The sequence below is a fragment of the Hemiscyllium ocellatum genome, chromosome 9 (genome assembly GCF_020745735.1).
Source record: "Hemiscyllium ocellatum isolate sHemOce1 chromosome 9, sHemOce1.pat.X.cur, whole genome shotgun sequence".
NCBI lineage: Eukaryota > Metazoa > Chordata > Chondrichthyes > Orectolobiformes > Hemiscylliidae > Hemiscyllium > Hemiscyllium ocellatum.
In genome coordinates, this window is record NC_083409.1 from 31,269,232 (window position 1) to 31,293,420 (window position 24,189).

The window sequence follows — 24,189 nt, forward strand, 5'->3', positions numbered from 1 at the left end:
GTTTGGACCGTCTCTGCGCTCAATGTCATTAGCAGTAATTATCAGGAGGGGATAGCTTAATGAATTACATCAGCAAGAGCACTGACAATTGTAGAAAGATAAACTCCATATTCAACTAGGAAGTACAGACAGAGGGAGTGGCCTTTCACCTCTGAAACCTCAAATTCAATCCATCACAGGTAAATAAGATTTAATTTGAAGCATTCTTCCTGTTATTCTTGCATTTGGCAGTCCTATAAGACTACAGGAATGTGAACAGGAGCAGGCCATTTGGTCCCTCTACTCAGCTCTGCCATTCAATAAGATCACAGCTGATCCAACATCCTTCACGTCTATGTGCCTGTCCTTTCCCTGCAACCCTTGATTCCTCAATGGATCACGAATTTATCTCAGCCTTAATTGTACATAATGGCACTGTCCCCATAGCTCTCTGTGGCAAGGAGTTCCAAAGACTCATAATCCTCTTATAGAATAAATTCCTCCTCATCTCAATCTTTATTCTGAGACTACTGCCCACTAGTCCTGGACTCTCCTGTGTATTTATCCAGTCAAGCTTCTTAAGAATCCCATACGTTTCAATGAAATCATCTCTCATTCTCCTAAAGTCTAGTGAGTAGACTCCAAATCTGTTTAACCTTTACTCATAAGACAATCCCTCCATACTAGGGATTATCCTAGTGAACCTTCTCTGAACTACCTCCGATGAAATATTTCCTTAAAAAAAGGGGAGCAAACTTCTGACAGCATTCCAAATGTGCCTTCAGCAATTGCAGTAAGACTTCCCTATTCTTATACTCCCGACAGAAGAGATACACCATTATTCATCGGTGATTGTGTGCTGCAGGTAAACCTGTCTTATTTTGCTGATTCATGCTTTACTCTTTCATTGAAACATAGAAAAATGTTACAAGTAGCAATTCAGCCCTTTAAGCCTGGTCCATCTCTTTATGATGATCATGGCTGATCATCCAACTCAAAAACCTGCTCCCACTTTTCTCCCATATCCTTTGAGAGCTTTAGCCCCAACTGCTGCACCTAACATCTTATTAAAAATCATATAATGTTTTGGCTTGACTACTTTTAGGGGTAGCGAGTTTCACAGGGTCACCAATCTCTGGGTGAAGAGATTCACATCATATCATTCCTAAATCTGTATCCTCACACTGTGACCGCTGGTTCTGGACTCCCCCGCAATGAGGAACATCCTTCCTGCATCCACCCTGTCTGGTCCTGTTAGAATATTATGGGTTTCTATGAGATGTTCAGAACTCTTGTGAATATAATCTGAACTAATACAACCTCTCCTTATATGTCAGTCCCACCACCCGGGAATCTGTCTGGTCAACTTTCACTTCACTCCCTTGATAGCAAGAGCAACTTTCCTCAGATAAGGAATCTCGATCCTTATTCAATTTTCTCAGATCACCAGAGGTTAATTGTCCTTACACAGACCCAATGTGAACATCATATTCCCAATCCCCTTGCACAGATCCATGTGAACACTATACTTTGAATATTCTGACAAAAATTCAAAATGGAAGGATTGAAACCAATTCCATTGTTTTGAATTTGATCCTCTATGTCTATCCATAAAGGTACCAGGTATGATTTTATTACATTCCAAAATGCTCAAGAGGTTGAGCACCATAACCTGGATTTCCAAATGTTGGAACTTCACATGAGGCTTGAATTTACAAAGGCAATGCTGAGAAAAGGTAAATGTGGAGGAATGGAATACTTCCTTATTTTGGAAATCCAAATGGCTCCCAATTATGGTATATTAAAGTGAAAGACCTTCTATTCTGCTGCAAATGTGTTGCTGGTCAAAGCACAGCAGGTTAGGCAGCATCTCAGGAATAGAGAATTCGACGTTTCGAGCATAAGCCCTTCATCAGGAATAAGGGCTTATGCTCGAAACGTCGAATTCTCTATTCCTGAGATGCTGCCTAACCTGCTGTGCTTTGACCAGCAACACATTTGCAGCTGTGATCTCCAGCATCTGCAGACCTCATTTTTTACTTCTATTCTGCCACAACATTGAGTCACAACTCAGAATAGGAGCCAAAAACAGAAATTGCTGGAAAAAGCTCAGCAGGTCTTGACAGCAAATGTGCAGAGAAATCAGAGTTAATGTTTCGTGTCCAGTGACCCTTGCTTGGAATTGCTGGAAAAGTTCAGCAGGTCTGACAGCAAATGTGCAGAGAAAACAGAGTTAATATTTTGGGTCCAGTGACCCTTGCTCAGAATTGCTCATTCCTGCTGAGCTTTGAGGAAGGGTCACTGGACCCGAAACATTAACTCTGATTTCTCAGCACAGATGCTGCCAGACCTGCTGAACCTTTCCAGCAATTTCTATTTTTGTCTCTGATTGACAGCATCCTCGGTTCTTTCAGTTTTTATTCAGAACTCTCGCTGATTGCACAATGGTAACATACTCATTTCCCATGCTGACTATCTTTACTGCCCTGAGTGAAACAGTCAACCAAATCCCAACTAAGGGATTTTTTTAATATATTAGGGTGAGAAAAGAAAGAGTGGACCAAAGCTTATTAATTAGCATGTGAACAAATTGTTGATCTAACCTGCCCATGGCAGTATCCAAATATCTTTGCCTCAACTACGAAGCAAATATTTATCAGTATTGAGAAATCAGAAACCTTTAAATGTATGAAATTTAATTATAAATTCAGGTCCATGTTCTCACATTCTGACTTTACTTTGAAGTAACATTCTGGGTTCACTGTACCTGTCCCAGTATAATATTCTGTGAAACGTTGTTTCTACCTTTTCTTGACTGCCTACTTTCTAGCCTGTAGAAATGAATTCTCTTGTGTCGTGAGTCATACACATAACAAAATAGGTTAAGACAATCCAGATTAATTTGATGTGAGGCAATGTATCAATGTGCATTGGACTCAAACCAGGCTTTTGAAGCAAATGCTACGCTGAAACACCCACCCTTGTTTCAAAATGGGTTATAAATATTACAGTAGTGAACCATGGGATAGCAAAAATCACTCTGCATTCACTTTGGGGAATTCTTTAATGACCAATTTTGAAATAATTAAAAATCTCACTTAAGAAATGTCCAATTACTCATTAAAACATAAATCAATGCTCGTTATAATTTATTCCAGAATCTTCCATGTCAGAAGCCCAATTTCGCAATGGGCCCAAAGTATCCCTAAAGTGATTACCATTGAAGATATTTGTGCATTTAATTACACAATCTTTTTTTTGATATATATAAATCGAAAGAGTTGCAGATGCTGTGAATCAGAAGCAAAAACAGAAGTTGCCGAAAGCGAAGGCACAGTTAACATTTCTGTGACTTCTCAGGACAGGTCACCGGACCTGAAATGTTAACTCTTATTTCTCTTCATGGATGCTGCCAGACCTGCTGAGCTTGGCCAACAACTTTTGTTTCTGTTTCTTTTGTTCTTGCAATATCAGTACAAGTGGAAAATGGAGTGATTAAAGAGTTCAGTTTCAAACATGATGCAATTACAGCTTTGATACATTTTTGTGTCAAAAAAAAATTGACCTTTTTACCTGTTGAGTTATGTTTTGAGTGATTCGTGTCTTTAAAGTGGGTGATTCCAGTTCTTCTAAATAACCACTGGCTCATGTTTTACGTCCCATGCATCACTGAACACTTGTGAACCAAAGGTAGCAAGAACAGCAGAAGAAAGAATGAGGGAAGTGGCAGGAGGTGGGCAATGGAAGGAATGATAGGCAAAGGTGAATGAAAAAAAAAGGGCATAGCAAAAGGAAATGGAGGAAATGAAAGGAGAAGAATGTGAAAAAGTTCAAGGAATGAAGACCAGGACAGTAAAAAGTGGAGGGGCAGAGAGCAATGAAAATAGAGGGCAGGAAAAAGTGGGGAACAGGAAGAAAACAATGAATGGAAGACAGAAAGAGGGATGGACAAGAAAGGAAAGAGAGGGGGTGCAGAACAAATAAAACTTTTAAAAAAGTAAAGCGGGGGTTGATAAAGTCAAAGAAAGGCAAAAGCAGGTAGGGCAGACTGACAGGGTAGGCACTGGTATTCTTACAGAACAGAACCAGATAACGTTCAGAGAGTCCAGGCTGGAATCCATCCACACAATGGCAGGATTTTAATTCAATAAATATCTCAATAAAACTATCAACATTAAAAAAAAGACATTGCTCGCTAATGTACTTTAGGGAAGGAAAGCTGCCATCCTTACCCAGTTCGGCCTACATGTAACTTCAGACCCATAGCAATGCGGTTGACTCTCAAATGCCCTCACGAAATAGTCTTGCAAGCCACTCAGTTGTGTCAAAGACCAGAAGGGGGAAAAAAGAGAATGAAACTGGACGGACTGTCTGGCAAATGTGCAGCGCTGTCAACGCAGCAAAAACCTCCGTACCAACATTTGGGGGCTAGTGCCAAAACTGGGAGAGCCGTCTCACAGACTAGTCAAACAACAGCCTGACAAAATCATATGTTACAGACAATGTCCTCAACACCATCATCACCATCCCTGGATATGTCCTGCCCCACTGGCAGGAAAGATCCAGCTGAGGTGACAGCACAGTGGTAGACAGTCGGGAGGGAGTTGTGCCAGGGTCCTCAACCTTGAGTTCAGACTCCATGAAAACTCCTTGCTGATTACAACCTAACACCCTCTTCTTGGTCAAAGAATCATTGCCCCTTCATGTTGAGCAACTCTTGGTTGCAAAACAAGCAAACAGAAGGTGAAAAAAAACTCCTTAATTTTGCAAGTAGTTTAGGGTGGGGATTGCATTGCTAGGAAGCTCACTTGAGCCAGGATCAGCTGAAGCACTCAAGAGGGCTTGTGATGAATATTAAGTCGGAAGTAATGTGCAAGGGGATGGGGTAAAAGCAGGAGATTACAGGTTGGTAATGAGGCTCATTGGAAGAGCCAATGTAGGCCCAATGAGCTGAATGGCCACCTTTTACACAGTGCACACCTCTTGTCATTCTGTGAAGAGAAGCCAAACATCATTCCTGGACATTTAATGGCATTACCATCAGCAAGCTACCCAATATCAACATCCCGGTGGTTCCCACTGACCAGAAACTGAACTGGACTAGCCATATAAATACAGGCTAGGAAGGCTCCAGCAATTAACTCATCTCTTGACTCCATAAAACCTGTCCACCATCTACAAGGCACAGGCTAGAAGCAGGTCAAGGTGGCAGCTCACCACCACTAAGGGCAACGAGGAATGGGCAATCAATTCTGGCCCAGCGTGTGGGCCCTACATTCTTTAATTGAATAAAACAAAATTAAAATAGTTAACAGGAGTGACAGATCATAAGAAGAAGATAAAAAGACAAGATTCCCTTCCAAAGAAACATACCTTTCCATCTCATTTTTATTCACTGAGTCGAGACTGTCAAGCTATTTACAGCATCAAACAATTAATCTCAACAACAACCTACCAGTAGATATATTCAACAAATCATGGGTGTGACCTATCACTGGTTTCAGTCTCAAACTTTCCCTCTATATAGGTACATCTCAATAACAGAGACCAAGGGTTTATCATGTAGTAAAATGGAAATGGAAATCTTCACATCACCTTTTTGGTGAGCTATGTTACAGAGTTATTAGTTTGGGCCCTTCTCCATTTTGAGTATTTTATGCACAAGGTGAATCTTCACCCTCATCCCATCACTTGCCACTTCAATGGTTCGACACCAATTAAATATCTCCCCATCAATCTACTTTCCATTCGAATGAATGGGCAGTGCTCCAACTGCAATTGGTCTTCTCCTTCCAGATGCTGACACAACAGTCTTCACCCAAATATTTGCAGGTAACTGTACCACATTCCAGATTTTTGTCAAACATCTGTTGATAAGTGTTTTATTTTGTTTTTCTTTCATTCTTTTGTACGTCATAGCCTGTTGTTTTGATCATGTGAGCATGCTTCTTTGAGCCATCCCTGTCGTTTGTGTGTGTGTGTGTGTGTGTGTGTGTGTGTGCGTGTGCAGGCGCGTGTGTCTGGGATGGTGTTTTGGAGAGTTAGTGCACGCTCAGTTGGCCAAATGGTCTCTGTCTGCATTGTAGGAATTCTATGATCCACAAGATACACTGCACAAATTTGCCAAAGTTCTATCGACAGCACCTTCCAAACCCATGACCACTTCCATCAAGAAGGACAAGAGCAGTAGATACATGGGAACACCACCATCTTCAAGTACCCCTCCGAGCCACTCACCATCTTGACCTGGAAATGTATCACCATTCCTTCAGTGTCATCGGGGCAAAATCCTGGAATTCCCTCCTGAACCGAGAATGTGGACTGCAACAGTTCTGGAAGGCAGCTCACCACCACCTCTTCAAGAGCAATATGGGGATAGGCAATAAATACAGGGCCAGGCAGTGACACCCTCAGTTGGTGACTGGATACATAGATAAGGAAATAACTATCTTTCAATCAGTGAGGGGCCTCTCTGAAAGCTAAATGTTCACTATATCTCCTCCATTAAAGCTCAAATGCTTCTTTCATCCCTGATTTTCTTTTAAAAAAAACAATTAAATTATTTCTTCCAAATGTCAAAACCATATGCAATAGCTGTACTCCTTTTGTCGATGAATCTCATTTTCCATGACATGTTTGAAAGAACTGCAATCTAGCAGAGTCTGTTACAGCACTGAATCTAGACTAACTCCGAGGTCGCTGCATTATTAAGTGCCAGTGCAGTTTTATTTTAAAATCTGAGGCAAAATGGTTGTGTGTGGATTGACAAAACAAGACTTGGTCAAATCAACATGTTGATTAATTTCTGCTGGCTGCCTGTCCCTTGGCAAAGAGATCCAGCACTCGCTGGAAGAATTACTGAGCATTGTGTGCAAGAGAACAACACAGGACCATAGGAATTGCACTGCTTTGTAAAAGGAAATAACAAGCATTATTACACTGCAAGTGTTATTAAAACTGCAAATAGATGCAGCAATAGTCCTTTCCGTGATGAGGATGTTTTTCTTTGATATGCATTAAAATCTTTCTTGCCATTTTTGAAACAGTGACAATGCATGGTCCCACAGCTCACAAGATAGGCACAAGATTCCTGATGAAAGGCTCTGGCCCGAAACATCCATTTTCCTGCTCCTGGGACACTGCCTGACCTGCTGTGCTTTTCCAGCAACACACTCTCATCGCTGTCCCACAAGATAGACAGCCAAGTTTTGCTGAGGCATCCTATTCACAATGTAATGACTTGCAAAATTTGTTTTGTTTTTTTTTTGGTTCATTGTAAGCTCGTACTTAAGCAGATCTTAAATCTCTCACCCCATGACTCATTTTTATTGGCTCAGGAAGACACAGGTAAGCAGCCAGGCTATTGAACTGTGGGAGCATTGCAGCTGCACAAACTCTGTCCTCAGAAAGCATCGAAATACATGCAGCAAGAATCAGGAGACAGAGGATAGAAGCAGGAATCCTGCTACCTCCCAGCCTTAATGCTCATCCCTCCAGTCTCCTGCTTTTCAATGATACTGTGCACCTTTCGTGATTCCTCAATTCAAGTCAATTCAAAATTAACAAAAGCAACAATCAAATCTGGAAGCTCTTTGGTTTGTGTACCATGCTATGACAGCACAGGTAAGCAGTGAGTCACAACAATGGTTTAAATACATCAGTAAATTAATTCCTGCTTGTCTAGGCTGTTCACAATAGGTGTATGCTTGCATGCACGGAGAAATACATTGGCCAATAATCACAGGAAGAGACAAAACATCTGCTGCGTACTAAATATACAGGAAAAACAAATGTTTATCAACTCCCACATTTGGAAAAAGTTTAGCAATCCCATCAAGGCTACACATAATCAGAGGAATTATTGACTATGTTAGCAGATACACAAAGATCTGATTCCTCAGTCAACAAAATCAGTTTTAATCAACATCAGATAATATTGTAATGCTAGCTGTCGGCAAACAATGTCACAGTGAAGCAGAGCACCTCTTGATGTATTATAGATGAAGTGTCTCAAGGAGCATTCAGTTTCAGTACAGAGCCTGCAGTTTCTTCAATCGGAGTACGCCAGGAAGCAGCATTGGCACTGAACAAACTTTGAAGCACTGTTGAGTAATTTTCTGTCAATTTTTTAGTTTAAAATTACGTTTCTGATTTTTGAAGTTAATCACCTCGAACAAATTCAAGCTTCTCACAATATTCCATGGCTGCTCTCCACTTCCCAGGAAACACTCGCACAATTCCCATGAGACTAACAGCAGTTGGTAAGTCCAGTCCATATCATGAGAAGATCCCCATGGATCTGACGCCTGGACCATTTTCACCTTCACTCCTTATTTGAGTCTATCTGCACTGCTTCCCACCTGGTCCAGCAGGGATAACGTGAGGACCAGAAACTGGGCTGGCTCTTCCTCTCGATCTCTGTTCAGTTAAAGTCAGTTATGGTCTAATTTTACCTTTGAAATCGAACTGCACATGTGATTCTCATTTAAATATGGCTCTGCTGTTTAAACATTATTCCCCCCCACACCCAGCATTGCTACTTAGGGCCTGTTCCCGCACGTCAAATTGGGATTTGTTAGTTTATGCTGTGCTTTCTGCATCTCGGCATTGAGATACACCAATCCAGCACGCTTTGGATCCTCCAAAATGCAGCTCTGATATTCTCATTTTCAAGTATTACTGTTCTTTCAAAAAAAAAGTTTCTCCCCTCTGGTTGGGGTATGGGAAGCATCAGCATGGAGACACCAGCACCTTCCCACTGCAGTCCACAAAGCATTTTGTGGAATTGAAGCATTATGGGTGTTCTTTCATGGTGCTGGAGCTCTCTGCTTATCAGCACAGTGGGTGCGCTAACACACTGACTGCAGCGGCTCACCACTGCCTCCTTCAGGACATTATCAATGGACAATAAATGCTGGCCCTGCCCAGTGTTTCTGGACTGAATTCAAATATGTCTAAACTCAGGTGGGTCAGCAATTAAGCCATGTTTGATCCAGATTAGTGAATAAGTTGACAAAATCTGATTTTCTTTACATCTAACTCGTGATGAAGCTAACTCTGACTGCATTATTTCTGGGAGATAGAGTCAGAATCAATATAGAGTGTACTGAGAGCTGACGAGTTTGAGGCTAAACAAATCAAGTGTCCATCATGGGAGAAATTGTTGGCAGAGTATATTTTGAGGAAGAACAGTCCACATTACATCTAATACTTAAAGAATTATGAAGTACATTTAAATTCAAAGGCCACTTTGCCATTTCTAGTAAGGATACTTTTGGAATAAACATTGCAGTGTCCACTTCATCCCTGTGCATTTACTAATGACTGATAACTGAACATTTCCTGACAGGTCAAATATAGTTCAGAAATTCCTCAAGAATACATCTTTAAAACAGGCCAAGTTCATGTGACAACTCCCACCCCCTCTATCCTTGTCCGCTCGGATTGATGGCTAAACATACAATCTGTTCATCTCCTTCTAATTCGAACTCGCTGTTCAAATCCAGACCACACTCACCCGTCTCAATCTTGGACGTTTCTGCGCGATCGGTGATGGTGACTCTTTCCAAACTGATCAGATAGTCCACAATTTTCACCCCGATGATGGGCTCAGTGTGGTGCCATTCCAAAACCACCAATGAGCTGCTGGGCTCATGTGCCGGTGACAATCGCAAACTAGAGAAAGAATATTAAAAAGAAAATCCATTATTAATCAGGGACTACAAAAAATGTCAACTAATAACTGGAGAATATCACATGCAATGGAGAGTATTGCATACTCAACTGCTCCAGTTGTAGACTTAGCGATATTGTAATGACAGCTTACAATTCTGGATAAAATCTTCTTAGACAATGACCACATTGAGTCTAAGAGACAACAGCAAAATAATCTGTTTTTTAAAGAGAATATTAAAGTAAGGAGTTGGTTGCTGCTGGGAAATCATAGAATCCGTATGCAGAGGAGCCTCAATTATCTGGCATTCAATTTTCCAAATACTGGATTATCCGGCAAGATCACTAGATCCTGATACTTGTCTAAACTATGTTATCTGGCATTTGATTATCTGGAATTCATTAACTGAATGAGTGTGCACACATGTGTTCTTCGGATAATTGAGGTTCCTTTGTCGTGCGGTAGCAGGCCATTCAGCCCATCAAGTCCACACCAACCCTCTGAAGAGTCAACACCCTACCCTATCCCTGTAACTCTGCATTTCTCATGGCAAGTCCACTGAGCCTACATATCCCTGGATACTATGGGCAGTTAAGAATGGGTGATCCACCTAACCTGCAAAACTTTGGACTGTGGGAGGAAACCAGAGCACCTGGAGGATACCCACACAGAGACAGGGAGAATGTGCAAACTCCACTCAGACAGTCATCTCAAGGCAGAAATGAACCTGGGTCCTTGGTGCCATGGGGCAGCAATGCTAACCACTGAGCCACTGTGTTGCCCCATGGATGGTTTGAAGAATTTCAGATGTTTAAGGTACTGAGCGCCAGACTCTAGAGAGTTGAGGGGGGAAGATGCGCAACTTAGAATTCATGATCAAATCCAGGTCCTGATCCCATTCTGGAATGCTGGTATCAGCCATCATCCAGTTTACAAAACTGAAGAAAATGAATGGCCATAGCAGCTAGACCACCATTTTGAAGGAGAGGCTGAGTCTTGGGACTTGATGACCAACTCACGTCCCTATATCCCAATTGTGTTCTCAATGCAGCTGGGCGTTTCTTCATGACTGACCTTTGAATTGAATTAACAAGGTACATGCTGATTGTGGGTGGGTAGCAAATCCATGCCCAACTATGCCAGGGAACTGGCATGCCTGCTCATCTCCATTCCCACTTCCAGATCAGCACCAGAGCATTGAACTGACGTCTGAAGCTGGGGTGAAGAGAGAGAGGGCAATTGGGGTGAAGGGAGAGAGGACACAATTGAAGGAATGGTGCAGTTGGAATGGGCAGGGCCTTGAAAGGAATTAGCTGTAAAGATAAGAATGTTAAATTTGAGACATTACACGACTGCAGATTAATACTGCAGGTAGCAAAAAGGCACAGCCAGATACTGTGTGTTAGAAGAAGCTTGGACCCAAGTCTGCAGATTATGTTCTTAAGCAACAACTTGCAGTTGCTGAGGAGGACAACTCTAGGAGAAATGCTTGAGAAATTCCAAAAGTAATGGTGAAGGGATGAGGAGGGAGACTTTTACTGGAATGTAATCCGATAGCAATGAGTGCGACAAAGCCAGCATGCTCTGTGGAGCTGCACAATGGAGCAGAGATACAATGCAATTGACTGTGTCACAAGCCACTTGAGGATGGAAAATAAGTCATTGCCACTGTCACAACAAATGTCATTTCCTACTTTCGGTACAGACATTTTAATGCTGTGACAAGGGCCCAGAACCAAAACAAACTTCAACAATAAAAGCCCTCAAGTGTGAAATTTTGCCTAATTGTTCTGTACCCATCAACATGTGTGAAGAAGGGTTCACACTGGGGGACAACAACCTTACCCAGAGTTGTGCAATTGAGCTATGGGGTTCATAATGAAATAAACACACCATGAAAATGGGCATATGCACATTCTTTTAGTGCAGTAGTCTTGTGCCTTCTGAAGACCCATGCAGCATATACCCATTACAATGAGTTGGTATTTGATATATACCTTATAACATATCTCACCTTCACCACCAACAACATTCTATGTACCACTGGAACTTTGCAGAATCTATTTCTGATGTATGTTTTGTCATTGGTGGGAACTCACTGAAACCTTAACGCTTTTACACCATAAATTATAGAAGTATGAACATTATTATTATATATTAATATTATCAACATTATGCAGGATGAGAACAGCTGAAATCAATGCTCACATCCCAACTGTCTGCAATCAGTACGCTTCGAGTTAAAGATGGTGCATTTCTTACCCCTTAAGTTTGTGAACAATTTGATAAAAAAAAGCAAGTTTTTCATCACTTTAAAAAAGATGATTTTTACAGAAGCACTCACCCCAAAATAATGACAGAGTCATCGAGTTGTACAGTATGGAAACAGACTCTTCGGTCCAACACATCCATGCCGACCAGATAGCATAAATAAATATCCCTCTAAACCCTTCCTATTGATATACCCATTCAGGTGCCTTTTAAATGCTGTAATTGTACCAGCCTCCACCACTCCCTCTGGCAGCTCATTCCTTACACGCACCACGATCTGCGTGAAAAAGTTGCCCCTTACATCCCTTTTAAATCTTTCCCTCTCACCTTAAACCTACGCCCTCTAGTTTTGGACTCCCCTACCCTGGAGAAAAGACCTTGTCTATTCACCCTATCCATGCCCCTCATGATTTTCTAAACCTTTATAAGGTCACCCCTCAGCCTCCGACGCTCCAGGGAAAACAGCCCCAGCCTATTCAACCTCTCCTTACAGTTCAAATCCTCCAATCCTGGCAAGATCCTTGTAAATATTTTCTGAATCCTTTCAATAACCTTCCTACAGGAAGGACTAGAATTGCACACAATATTCCAAAAGTGGCCGAACCAATATCCAGTACAGCCACATCATGACCTCCCAACTCCTGTATTCATTACTCTGACCAATAAAGGAAAGCATACCAAAAGCCTTCTTCACTATCCTATCTACCTGGGACTCCATTTTCGAGGAACTATGAACCTGCAATATAAGGTCTCTTTGTTCAGCAACACTCCCCAGGACCTTACCATCTAATACTCTATTCAGCCAGTTACATACACAAACACACTCCAAGGAATGTTATCTGGCCTTCAGCTGCCATCTATGGAGAAGGCACCCAACACATTCTGAAGAAGCAAAACCTGATTTCAAAGAGTCTGCATTCAATAAAATCTGTAACTTGAAAATTAGGTTCAGGTTTCAGCTTTGCTGAAAATGTGTTGCTGGAAAAGCGCAGCAGCTCAGGCAGCATCCAAGGAACAGGAGATTCGACGTTTCGGGCATAAGCCCTTCTTCAGGAAAGTCCTCACTTTCTGCAGACCTCACTTTCTCCTCTCAGGTTTCATCTTTACCATACATAGCAATTATTAATGAGTCCAGAACAACTTAAAGAACGCATTGCTATTATTCGCACTGTTGGCCTGGAAAGCACACTAAAAATTGTAACATTTCCACCTCCATGTTTTGCTCCATTTATACCAACCCTGGTCACTGCTGACCTTCCCTCCCCCACAATTTCCATTGTCTTCTCCTCATCTAATATGGAAGCATTGGTTAAATCAGCTCTGGGGAAATAAAACAGGACCAATAGTCGATCCGGGAAGACAAAAGCAATTGGGAAACACTCACTCTTACATTGAAAATTCAAAGATAAGGATAACTGGGATTGCAGTGAGATCAGAAAGCCGAAACAAAAAAAGCTCGTATAAGCCAATGGATCAGCAATTGGGAATCTTTACAGAAGACCTGGATCAAATTCAGCATGAATACACTCTCACAATGCAAACAATGGACTGCACTGAAGGATAGTTTTGCCGACTGAAGCTAAACTGAAGGCTAAGTGAGAGACAGATGACAAGATGAAGACTAACACTAAAGAATATCAGGAGGTGGAAAGTCGAAGAGAGAATGGTGATAAAAGGAGGTGTCAAAAGGGTAAAGGGAATTTGACAAGTCTGGCAGACAACATAAAAGGCAAAAGTAAGGGCTCTTACAGGCATCTTAAACGTAACAGAATAATGAGAGACTTGGGATAAAAAGAGAGGAAACTCATTGCAGCAGAATTAAAGTATTAAGTACTTTGAGTTGGTGTTTATAAATAACAATCAAAATGAGATTGCAGGTGTTCAAGATGATGGCACGAAATAAAAAGATATGCATGACTGAGCTCAACCTGGTTCAGTCACTTCGCCCTGATATCACACACCATGCATTACTGCGGGAACAAGGAAAATAATGAAGTTTTTATATCAGGATTTTGACACAGTTAATGTGATCACAGGATCATCAACGTAGCATCTCCACTGTAAAAGGGAGCACAAGGTAAATCAGCTACCGACAAGCCAATGTAACAGTTTGGCCACATGCACAAAATCCAGAAATGGATGTTAATTAACGAGTGACTGTTTAGAGATATGTGGGCAAATTAAGGCAGATCGATGTTTGACAAAACAATTGTGTTTTATTGAAAAATTGACTATCTGAACATAAAAGGTATATAATGGATGTATTTAGATTTTCTGCTGGTACATAATGAGTCTCGTGAAAGGACCATTACCAGCAACAACTTGAGAGTAATGTCGAGTTGTCTGCATTGACAACAAAACACATGCAAGAGTTGCCAAAGCAATTGTATAGACTTCAACAGACTTTGAGCATCAGCCGATGAATAAAAGGCGAGTTAGCCTTCCGAACAAGCTCCAAGTCTTTCGAGTAATACGCTTGTCCATTCTGCTCCCGCGTGCATGACTCAGATAGTCTCCCAACATCATGTCAAGCAGCTCAAATGCTTTCACTTGAGCTGCCCTTGAAAGCTTCAGAGGATCAGATGAAGATAAAAAATAGCAGATACTGAAGTGTTCATCTGAGCTGACATGCCAACACATCACAATGAACCAGTCAAAACTGGGTAGGGCCAGTCATGCAGCCAGAATACTTAACATTCACTTACTTCGGACAACTTGAGTTGAGGGCGCAATGCCACGGTGGCTAAAGGAACTACACGGACATTCTGAAGGTCACTCAGGAGTTTTGATATTGACTTAGAATCCTGGGAAAAGTTCTATTTGGAGGAACCAAACTAAACATGGTGTGGTCACCTTTGAAAGCAAGTTGCATAAAGGCAGAGGGATAAAATCCTGAATTAGGAACTCATTCATAATTCAGGTCAAGGTGGTATCCTGTAGCTTGTCTGCTCCTGTTGGCTTTCTTCATCTTTTTTCTTTGCTCCATTTCTTGGTGTCTTTTCTTTAAAGCCTGGAGAACAGGGAGTGAAGGAGGAAGGCCTCTGGTGGCAGCCACATCAGGATGAACCGGAGATACCTCCGCTGCAGCCTGGGGTCTCCCAGCAAACAAGTGGCAGGTGCCAAGTTGACCCTCCCTGTCCCAGACTCGCAGGCTGGACCGCGGCTCCAGGTCCACAGCTAGGCTTCGGCATCTGGAAGAGGAGAAGTGGCAGTCTGATGGTGTAGCAATCCTGTCCCAGCATGGAGGCCTCTTCCATCTTTGACACCCAATGGCCAGGCAGGCGGTCCCGTCCAGGAGTGGCGGTCTCAGCCCGTCATGGCGGCTTTGTTGGTGGTGGCTTTAGGCCGAGTATCCAGCGGTTCGGTGAAGGGGTCCCGTCCGAGCTGCATCTTCAGGGGATTCCATCATTCTTTTATCAGCTTTCCCTGAGTCCAGGAGCCTTTAGCTGAACTGTGATGAGCTCTGTCTTGACTTTATTTTTTAAAATTTGTGTATACACATAGATATATGACTTCTGTCATCGACGTTGGCATCATGGTGGGGCACCTTATAAAATGTTTCACTGCATTTTTCATGTTAAAGTACACCTGAGAATAAATTCCTGTTCTGTTCTATCCTTCTTCGCAGCAGGACATTCCAGGCACATACTACTCCTAAGAATCCCCCACAAACCCACTGGAGCTCTAACCAATGCTTCTGAATGTGAACATTGTCACCTTCACCTCAAGAAATAAACAAGGAGAAAATAATAAAAGCAAAAGAAGCAGCATAGATGGATATTTAGTTGAATGGGTCTAATTAATTAATTGCTTGGTTGAAGCTTGGCAAATGGTCTAAGCTTGGATTGGTGTTGGGTCATTTATTCCGTATTGCTCTCCACAATTTGGGCCAATCACTGGGAGTTTTATATTAATACAAAATACACTGATGACCCAAAAAGAGAGAGTTGGAGAAACACTGTTAAGTGCTGTTGAGGTTTCCTGTATGGCATGGATAGGATAGAATAGGCAAACGAGTGACAGGGGCAAGGTTAGAGTGGTGCTGGAAAAGCACAGCAGGTCAGGCAGCATCCGAGGAGCGGGAAAATCGACGTTTCGGGCAAAAGTCCTTCATCAGGGTGACAGGTGCTACTTTAAACGGACAGAAATGAGTTGCATTTTGAGATGAAAACAAAGGATTGAGGGTGAACATTTTCGTGAAAACACTGAAAGGTGTATCAGAACGATAGAATCTGAGGATTGTCATCATAGATTTTGGGAAAGTAAGGATGGAGATGGACAAGAACGGTCAAATCATTGAGGATTTGACTGATAAGGTTGCAGAACAGAAAGGAGGAGAAAGTGAGGATTGCAGATGCTGGAGTATCAGAGTCGAGGGTGTGGTGCTGGAAAAGCATAGCAGGTCAGGCAGCACCCGGGGAGCAGGAAAATTGACATTTTGAGCATAAGCCCTTCATCAGGATCATTAGGTCATAAAAATCTAATAAACACCTTCAAGGTGAAAGTTAGGTGGAGTACTGTGCAGAGCTTTGGGCCTTATGGAAGGGATAGTCAAGCCATAGACAGGGCAGATTGGATTCAGCTAAAACTCACAGCACAAGTGCTTTCCAGGGATGATGCCAAGATCCTTGCACTTGTACAAACTTTCTCCCTCTGGGGTTGACGGGAGAACAAGGGCAAAAAGTGAGACAAAATGATGGCCACTGGTAGAATTTCAATTCAATTAATAAAATCTGGAATGGAAGGCTAGTTTTAAACCGTGGTAACCATTAAACTGCCACCTATTGCTGTATATGCCCACTTGACTCATTAATATCCTTCAAGGAAGGTGACCTGACACCCTTACCTGGTCAGGCCTACAAGTGATTCCAGACCCTCTTCAATGTGGTTGATTCTGAAGTGGCCTAGCAAGCCCCTTCGATCCAAGGGGGCATGAGTGAGAGGAGATCAATGGCCTTGCCAGTGACAGCAATCTACCAGCGTAAGTACATGGAAACAGAGCAGAAACAGGCCATTCAGCCCAAGCTTTTGGGAAGATCCCAGTTGATCTGACTGTGACCTCAACTCCACGTTCCTTCCTTAACCCCGTAATCTTTCACTCCCCAGGATCTACCCACCTCTGCCTTGAAAGCATATTTAAAAGCTCTGCTTCGACCATCTCTTCTGAAAAAAAAGAGAGTTCCAAACACTCTGAGGAGAAAAAAGCCTCATCTGTTTTAAATGGATGACCCCTTATTTTTAAGCAGTGACCCCTTGATTCACAGCTGACAGAAGAACTAGAAGAAGTAGCATCAAAAATAAAAACAAATATAAATCCTGCACATGGTAGAATTACCATAACTTAGTTTCAGAGTGACATCCATTAACCCCAAATACTTGGCCTTTATTACTCAATGAACAAAATAGCCTATTCATCCATGTTCTTCAAAGCGTAGACTTTCTTTGAGCGATTATCATTATTTTAACAAAGAAATATTAAGTGCTTCAAAGATTGCACTGAACTTATATTAGTGGATTAAAATGACTTTGTGGCAATGCTTTCATTTTAATTACTGTCAGTTTGCCCCAGTCCATAAATCAGGAATCAGCCATTACGGATCTATTCCTAGCACTTTGGGTGATTAATGCAATCAAGCACTCGGCAAGTATATAAATTATTAAAACACAATGCCCCGGAGATCACTTCTGTAAAATACCATGCATTATTGAAAAGTGGCTCCTTCCCCATCCCATAGAGATAAATTAAAATCACAAATGTATGGTGTCAGATAAATCTGACTCTTGATCTTTGGGGAACATTTGGAGTTCTCAAGTGTGCTTCCTCCCATCCAACTGCTCGAGTGACAGATGCTGCCTGTCTCAGTAATGAGGTGCATTTCAGATGATGGTCATGTTCACTCAAATCTGTTTAATTGTTAAATGCATTTACATCTCCTCTCCTCTTTTTTTTAATTAGTCTCTTCAAATAATTTATTTAGAATTATTTGCAGTCCCCACAGTGTGGAAGCAGGCCTTTTGGCCCATCAGGTCCACTTCGAGCCTCTGAAGAGCATCTGACCCATCACAGCCTCTTTAACCCAATCCCTGTAACCCCGCATTTCCTGTGGCTAATCCACCCATCCTGCACATCCCTGGACACGATGAGCAATTTAGCATGGCCAATCCCACCTAACCTGCACATCTCTCGACTGTGGGATGAAACTGGAGCACCCAGAGGAAACCCCCACAGACATGGGGGAGAATGTGCAGATACCACACAGACTGTCACCCAAGGGTGGAATCTGGCGCTGTGAAGCAGCAGTGCTAGCCACTGTGCCACCCCTCATCCTTCATAATAAAGCCCCATCCTTTGATACATCTCATCTGGCTGGTAGTGATGTATGACAGAGTTTACCGGACAGGCTATTTAATTACGGGGACCATCAGAGCCCAGCAGTACGTTTTCCTGGCTCGACATCCCCAGATATAGACTTCCAGCCAAGGTCACTTGATTGTGGAAAACTGGCTGAATGTTCCCTTCCAGTTCTACAGCATGCATGACAAAGGATCACTGCCATGGATGGTGATTCGTTGCAAATAAAACTGGGGCTCTATGTTCCAGAAAATCAAAGACTAAGTGGAGACCTGATTCAGGTTTCTAAAGATATGAAGGATTGAACAGGGTAGACATAAAGAAAAATAGATGCTTCCACTAGTGGGACATTCCCAAGACTATTGAGAGGGATCTGATAGTCACGAAAATATTCAAAGTGAATTGAGGAGATAGCGTGGGGTAATTGAGGCAGACAGTGGTGAAGAGAGATAATCACATTGGTACAAGGAAATAGAAAGATATGGTGTAGAGTAGGATGAACAGAATGGGAGGGGGTTAATATGCAGCTTAAACTGAAACCAACTCATTGGGCTGAATGGCCTGTTACTCTACTGTGAATTCCATCTAAACCCATCTTTTGTTTCTGTTAAACCCACTGATGGGGTACAAATTAAACATAAGTGAGAACCAATAACTAACTAAAGATAGTTTAGAAATCGCACTCAGTTCTCCTGCTATAACTGGTTGACCTCATGTATAATCAGGAAAATAGGACTCCAGGCATCTGGCCCCTAGACTAACCCAATTGGATCAGCAAACTCAGGTGTGTGGACAATCACTGCTGTCCACTGATATAGGACCAGGTCCAACTATCTCTTGTGAAAGAGAATGCTTCCTCCAGGCTTATACAGGTTGATCTCTCCCCGATTCACAAGGACTTTTCTCTCTCTCTTCTTCCTTCCTCACATTTCCCCGCCACCAACTCCAAATTCACACCAACCCAGAAATCTCAGAGCCCTTCACTCCCCAGAACAGTTTTAGAGCTATGTACCCCTGTGGCTTTCCTCTGTGTTCTGCCACAAAGAAGGCACTCTGGGACCTCTCCTCCTCCACCCCGTGCTCTGTGACGTTGGTATTGCTGCCTCAGTCCCTCACAATCCAGTGTCTCTGCTCCTGCACGCTTCCAGCTTCTCCCATTACCTCATACAGATCATCCAGGGTGTGGGGAGACTCCTCCTCACATGAGATTTTCATTCCCCAGTCTCTCTCACTGGTGTCCCTCACTCCACCCCGTGCTCAACCACTCTGTCCCCCAGTCCCTTCACTCAATCTTCATTTACTGCTCTATTGTCTTGGTTACTTATCCTCCATTTTTAAACTTAAAAACTTCAGTTCTTGTTTGATGTCGTTATCTCAGCAACTGGTAGGTCTGGGCCCCCAGTAAGTGTCTGCATTCGTCCACTGATATGCTGCGTATATTCAGGCAGCATGCCTGGGAAAAGAACCTGACCAGCTTCCTTCATTGGACATTTATCCCGTGAGGCCCTTCCTTGCATTTGTGAAGCAGCGACATAACACAGCACTGGACTTGAACAAATAGTGACCAGTTGTAAATTGAATGCATGCTTGTAATGATGCAACTCTCCCCTTTACCTTCACCTCACCCTTGGCAGCAAAATCTTTACCTCGTAAGATCCTATCTTTGAGAATTTTATTCCTAAAATCTTCCCCTTTGCTGGTCTTTTGGGAACCTTAGCTACTGAGACATCCTGGATCCCATGTACGGATCCGTGTTGGTTTGCCATGTCAATGAAGCACCTTGGGACTTTCTTTTGCTGTGAACAGCACTATCTAATTGCAGTTTGTCATTGCTTTCCCTCTCATCCTTCTCTTGTATTCACCATCACCCTCTCTGCCTCCTATGTTTCACACTGTTCTATTGCACTTCTAATGATCTCTGCACTTGATTCACACCATTCTGCTATCAATGATTCATTCTTTCGCAGTTAGGAGCGGTCAGTGCCTTCCTCTCTCTCACACTTCAGTTGATGCCATCTCCACCTCATAGCCCCAGGAGTTCCTAGAGAGGCTGGAGCTTCTGTTACTTTAAAGAACACACTGAGCATTGCTCAGAGTCCATGCCTGTCAGCCTACTCCCAGGACACCAAACTAGCAAGTCTTCAAACATCACCAACCAGCATTACATGAATTTAAATCTCCAGTCCACTCATGATTTTAAACCAGCAGAACTTTAAGCAAGACCAAAAAACTATGCAAACACTACCCTAATATAAATAAACCATCAGATCTGACAGCTTGGATCAAGGCTGCAGGGGGAAAAAATGGACTAATGGAAAACACTTAATTTTTTAATAGAACACATTTGCTGCAGGAGATGAGAAATATTATGAATTATTGGGATAGCACCTCACACTACCATACAAAATATACAACTTCCTTTGTGAATTGGTCTTCAACATACCACTCAAAATGGTCCTCCTTTAAATTAAAAAAAAAGACATTCCTAAAGTGATCTTCCAACCTATTTAAATACAGAGCATCACAAGCTGTTACACATTAGTGTTTTGTGGTTGAACATCAAGTGACATGATCAAGATCTCACCCGAGGATCCAGTGTGAAGGATAACTTCCACACTGGATGTTCTCTGAATATGTCACAAAGTCTCAAGTAATAGATACTGAAGGGGGTACTTACACTGGCTGAGGCAGGGGTGCACAGTTTGGTAGACCGTCAACGCTGAACGTTGTAGAATCACATCGACACCAGTCATCGATAACATCACCACCTCCTGAACACCAGAGCTGGCTCAACATTGCCTCATAGATGGCCTTAAAAAAACCACAAAGATGAAACCTAATTGTAGACTCTGTCTCCAGCTTGCCAACAGTCTCCACAACGGCACTTAACATGATTGGCATGCACTGATTATAAGAAGTAAATGAGTAAGCCCAATAGACAAAATGAAAGGGGCAACAGAAGATAAAGCAGTATCAGATCAAAAGGTCATTGATCTGCATCAGGTATTCCCCATTTTGAGGTCACTGGGTAGGGAGTATAGCTACTATCTGTGAAAGGAGATCATGAAATGATCAACCTCATGCTCTGTGTTGTTCCACAAAGTAATAATTGAGGGAGACAGTTCATCATCACTCTCCACGTAAAACCAACATTGTAACACTGAGCCATCCCAAAATTTCTACCACACTTGTCTCTCCCTCCTCACAGGAATGAACCAAGTATCAATCATTCCAACTCCTGCTTTTGACCAGTTTGCAACCACATGCCTTGTTTGATATCAGCTACGGTGTTGTCCTTAACCAAAACAGAATTCTTCAGCTCTCGCTTTGTGAAGATAACACAGAAACATCTTTCATTAACAGCCTGTAATAGGCAGCAACAGGCAATCCGAGCCTGTTTTAACAGAATGGAAATGCAGACGTGCCTTTGGTTGCCTGGTCAAAATGAGCAAGTCACACACTCATCAGATCTGCAGTTGAGGAACGGGATACTCTTTACCCTGCCCGGGGACCACTTTAGCACAGCACCCCATTTCCTGAACAAACAGCATAAGGGTAAAGCTCATGAGATAGGTAACCCTGGGTTATAACACAACCTTGTGGTCTTCTGCCACTGGGTTATTTTGAATAATTGATAATGTGTGAACTTGCTCTGTGCCAAAATGACAATATTGTAGTTTCTGTCAGAATCCGAGTTGTACGTAACCACAGCAATCTCTCACATTTCCGAGCACGGGAATGACCAGCACCTCACTGTTGTACTCCACTTTGAAGCACATCTGCTCAAACTGATCTGTTCCTATTCCTTGGTAATCTTCCCCAGGGAGTGGAGGGGGAGCTTGGTGTGATCCACAAGGGCAAGGTGGTCTCCCAGGTATCTGAGATAAACAGAAGCTGCAGCTGGCTGCTCCTCCAATCACAAGCTATTTATCTCCGACATGTGCTACTATGAGTTGCAATGAAAACAGGAGCGATTGCCAGTATTCAGCTTAGCATATCAGCAACTGGAAGGTATCTGCTGTCACCTCATTATTCAACCGTGTGTATGTGTTTAGGGTGATGGCTTCTTTTTATGTAGAAGCAGTTGCCAGTTAGAAAGAACCTATCAGGAGTAAATATGGGAGATAACTAGCTTGTGACTGAAGGAACAGCTCGAAACGTCAATGCTGGAGGTGAGCATATAGCTGGGATTGTTGTGAGCAATTGAGTCACGTGTGGGTCTGGGTTTGTGTTTGATGGGGTTGGGCGACTGCACTGAGTTCACTGGGTCAGAGGAAGAAATCGGCTGGGGGAGTGGAATCGAATTGGATGCAGGTCGATGGAAGGGAGAATTAGGACAGGTGAAGCATGCAGAGAGAGGGGCAGGAAGGAAAGGAGGACAGTGCAAGTGGGGGGTCAAAAGGAGCATCTTGGAGGCAGTGACAAATAAAGGAGGCTGCAAGCAAATAAAGCGGAGGAGAGGGGTGGAAGGGGCAGGAGATAAAAGAGGAAGCTGCAAATTGGGAAAGAAGAGGAGATTGCAAAGAAGAGATAACACTTTTTAAGCTATCAAGAAAGGAACGCTCAATTAACTAGAAGCCAGCAAAACTTGAAATCACCAAAGTAATGAATTTCTTGAAAAGGGATGTGAAATCTGCAGCTTAAGATAGCATCGGTTTAGAAGTTATTATATGGGGAGCAATGTTGTAGATGCTGCTGTAGTGAATACTGTGAGAATTGCTTATTTTAAACCTGGCATTGAGACCTCAGGTGCAATAATAGCCTGGTTAAAATGTACCAGCTCTATGCAAATATATTGAGAAGGATACAAAGAACCTCGATTGTCCGGCATTCGATGATCCAAATTTCAGATTATCTGAACAAGATTGCAAGGTCTTGATGCTGGGCTAAATTATGTTATCTGGCATTCGATTAACCAAACAAAATACTCCCCACCCGTGTCCTTCGGATAATCGAGGTTTCTCTGTATTTGCTGCAATCTCATATTAGTGTGTTAGGGTGGTGGCATTTTTTGTGTAAAAATGTTTGAGAGTTATTTTGGAAACAAACTTGTCAAGGTCAGCCTGTTTTCTTAGGCCAACATAATTTTTTGATTTGATTTATTATTGTGATATGTACCAGGATACAGTGAAACGTATTGCATTACGTGCCAACCAAACTAGCCATACCTTACATAAGTACATCATGGTAATAGAACAGAATGCAGATTGTGGTGTTACCATTACAGAGATGGTGCAGAGACAGATCAACTCTAATATGAGAGATATCTGTTCATAAGTTGATAACAGCAGGGAAGGAGCTGGTCTTGAATCTGTTGTTAGTCTACTGTGCTAAGAATTTAATATTCTCAATGTGTATTGTAGTTTTCATGGACAGTTGATAATTATTGAGACTATTTAGTAAACCTTCTTGTTCTGCATCTGTGCGAGACAAAATACACAATTTGTTTAGTGAAATGCAAAAGGGATTATGACGCCAATCACCTAAATGCTGCACTATTGTATTATATGGGACCTAGAGGGAATAAGGGATGTGCTTGACAGAGGCGAATGAGAATTAAAAATAAGAAGGTTGCGAGGATTGAGTACTTGGGACCAAGAAACAGGAGAAATATCAGGGCCCATGACTTCTCCCCAAGAGCTCTACTCTTGACTTTCTGGGTTCCATTTTGTACCTGTGTAACATTTTTCATTGGTACTAAAGTTTAACCATAATCTTAAGAATAATAGGCTACTGTGATGTTTAATCTTACCCAGTTTTCATTTCATAAGTGGTGTCAACTGCTTGGATCCCACACCTTACCCCAATACTTACAGCCTCAGGACTAGGATGGCTTACTGGTAAGGAAGGCATGATGCCATGGCAATGTTTCTCATATCCCAACCTTTCCCAACCAATTATAATTTGACATGTG

General features: G+C 42.3%; 1 protein-coding gene across 1 annotated transcript in view; it reads right to left on the reverse strand.

Moving 5' to 3' along the window:
* astn1 (astrotactin 1) overlaps positions 1-24,189 on the reverse strand; it is a 2,216,244-nt gene that overhangs the window by 117,360 nt on the left and 2,074,695 nt on the right. Inside the window, exons 18-19 of the mRNA XM_060829548.1 lie at positions 20,953-21,086; positions 9,497-9,654 (exon numbers count right to left, since the gene is read on the reverse strand). Coding sequence (XP_060685531.1) covers positions 9,497-9,654; positions 20,953-21,086 — 292 coding nt within the window. The remainder of the gene's footprint in view (positions 1-9,496; positions 9,655-20,952; positions 21,087-24,189) is intronic.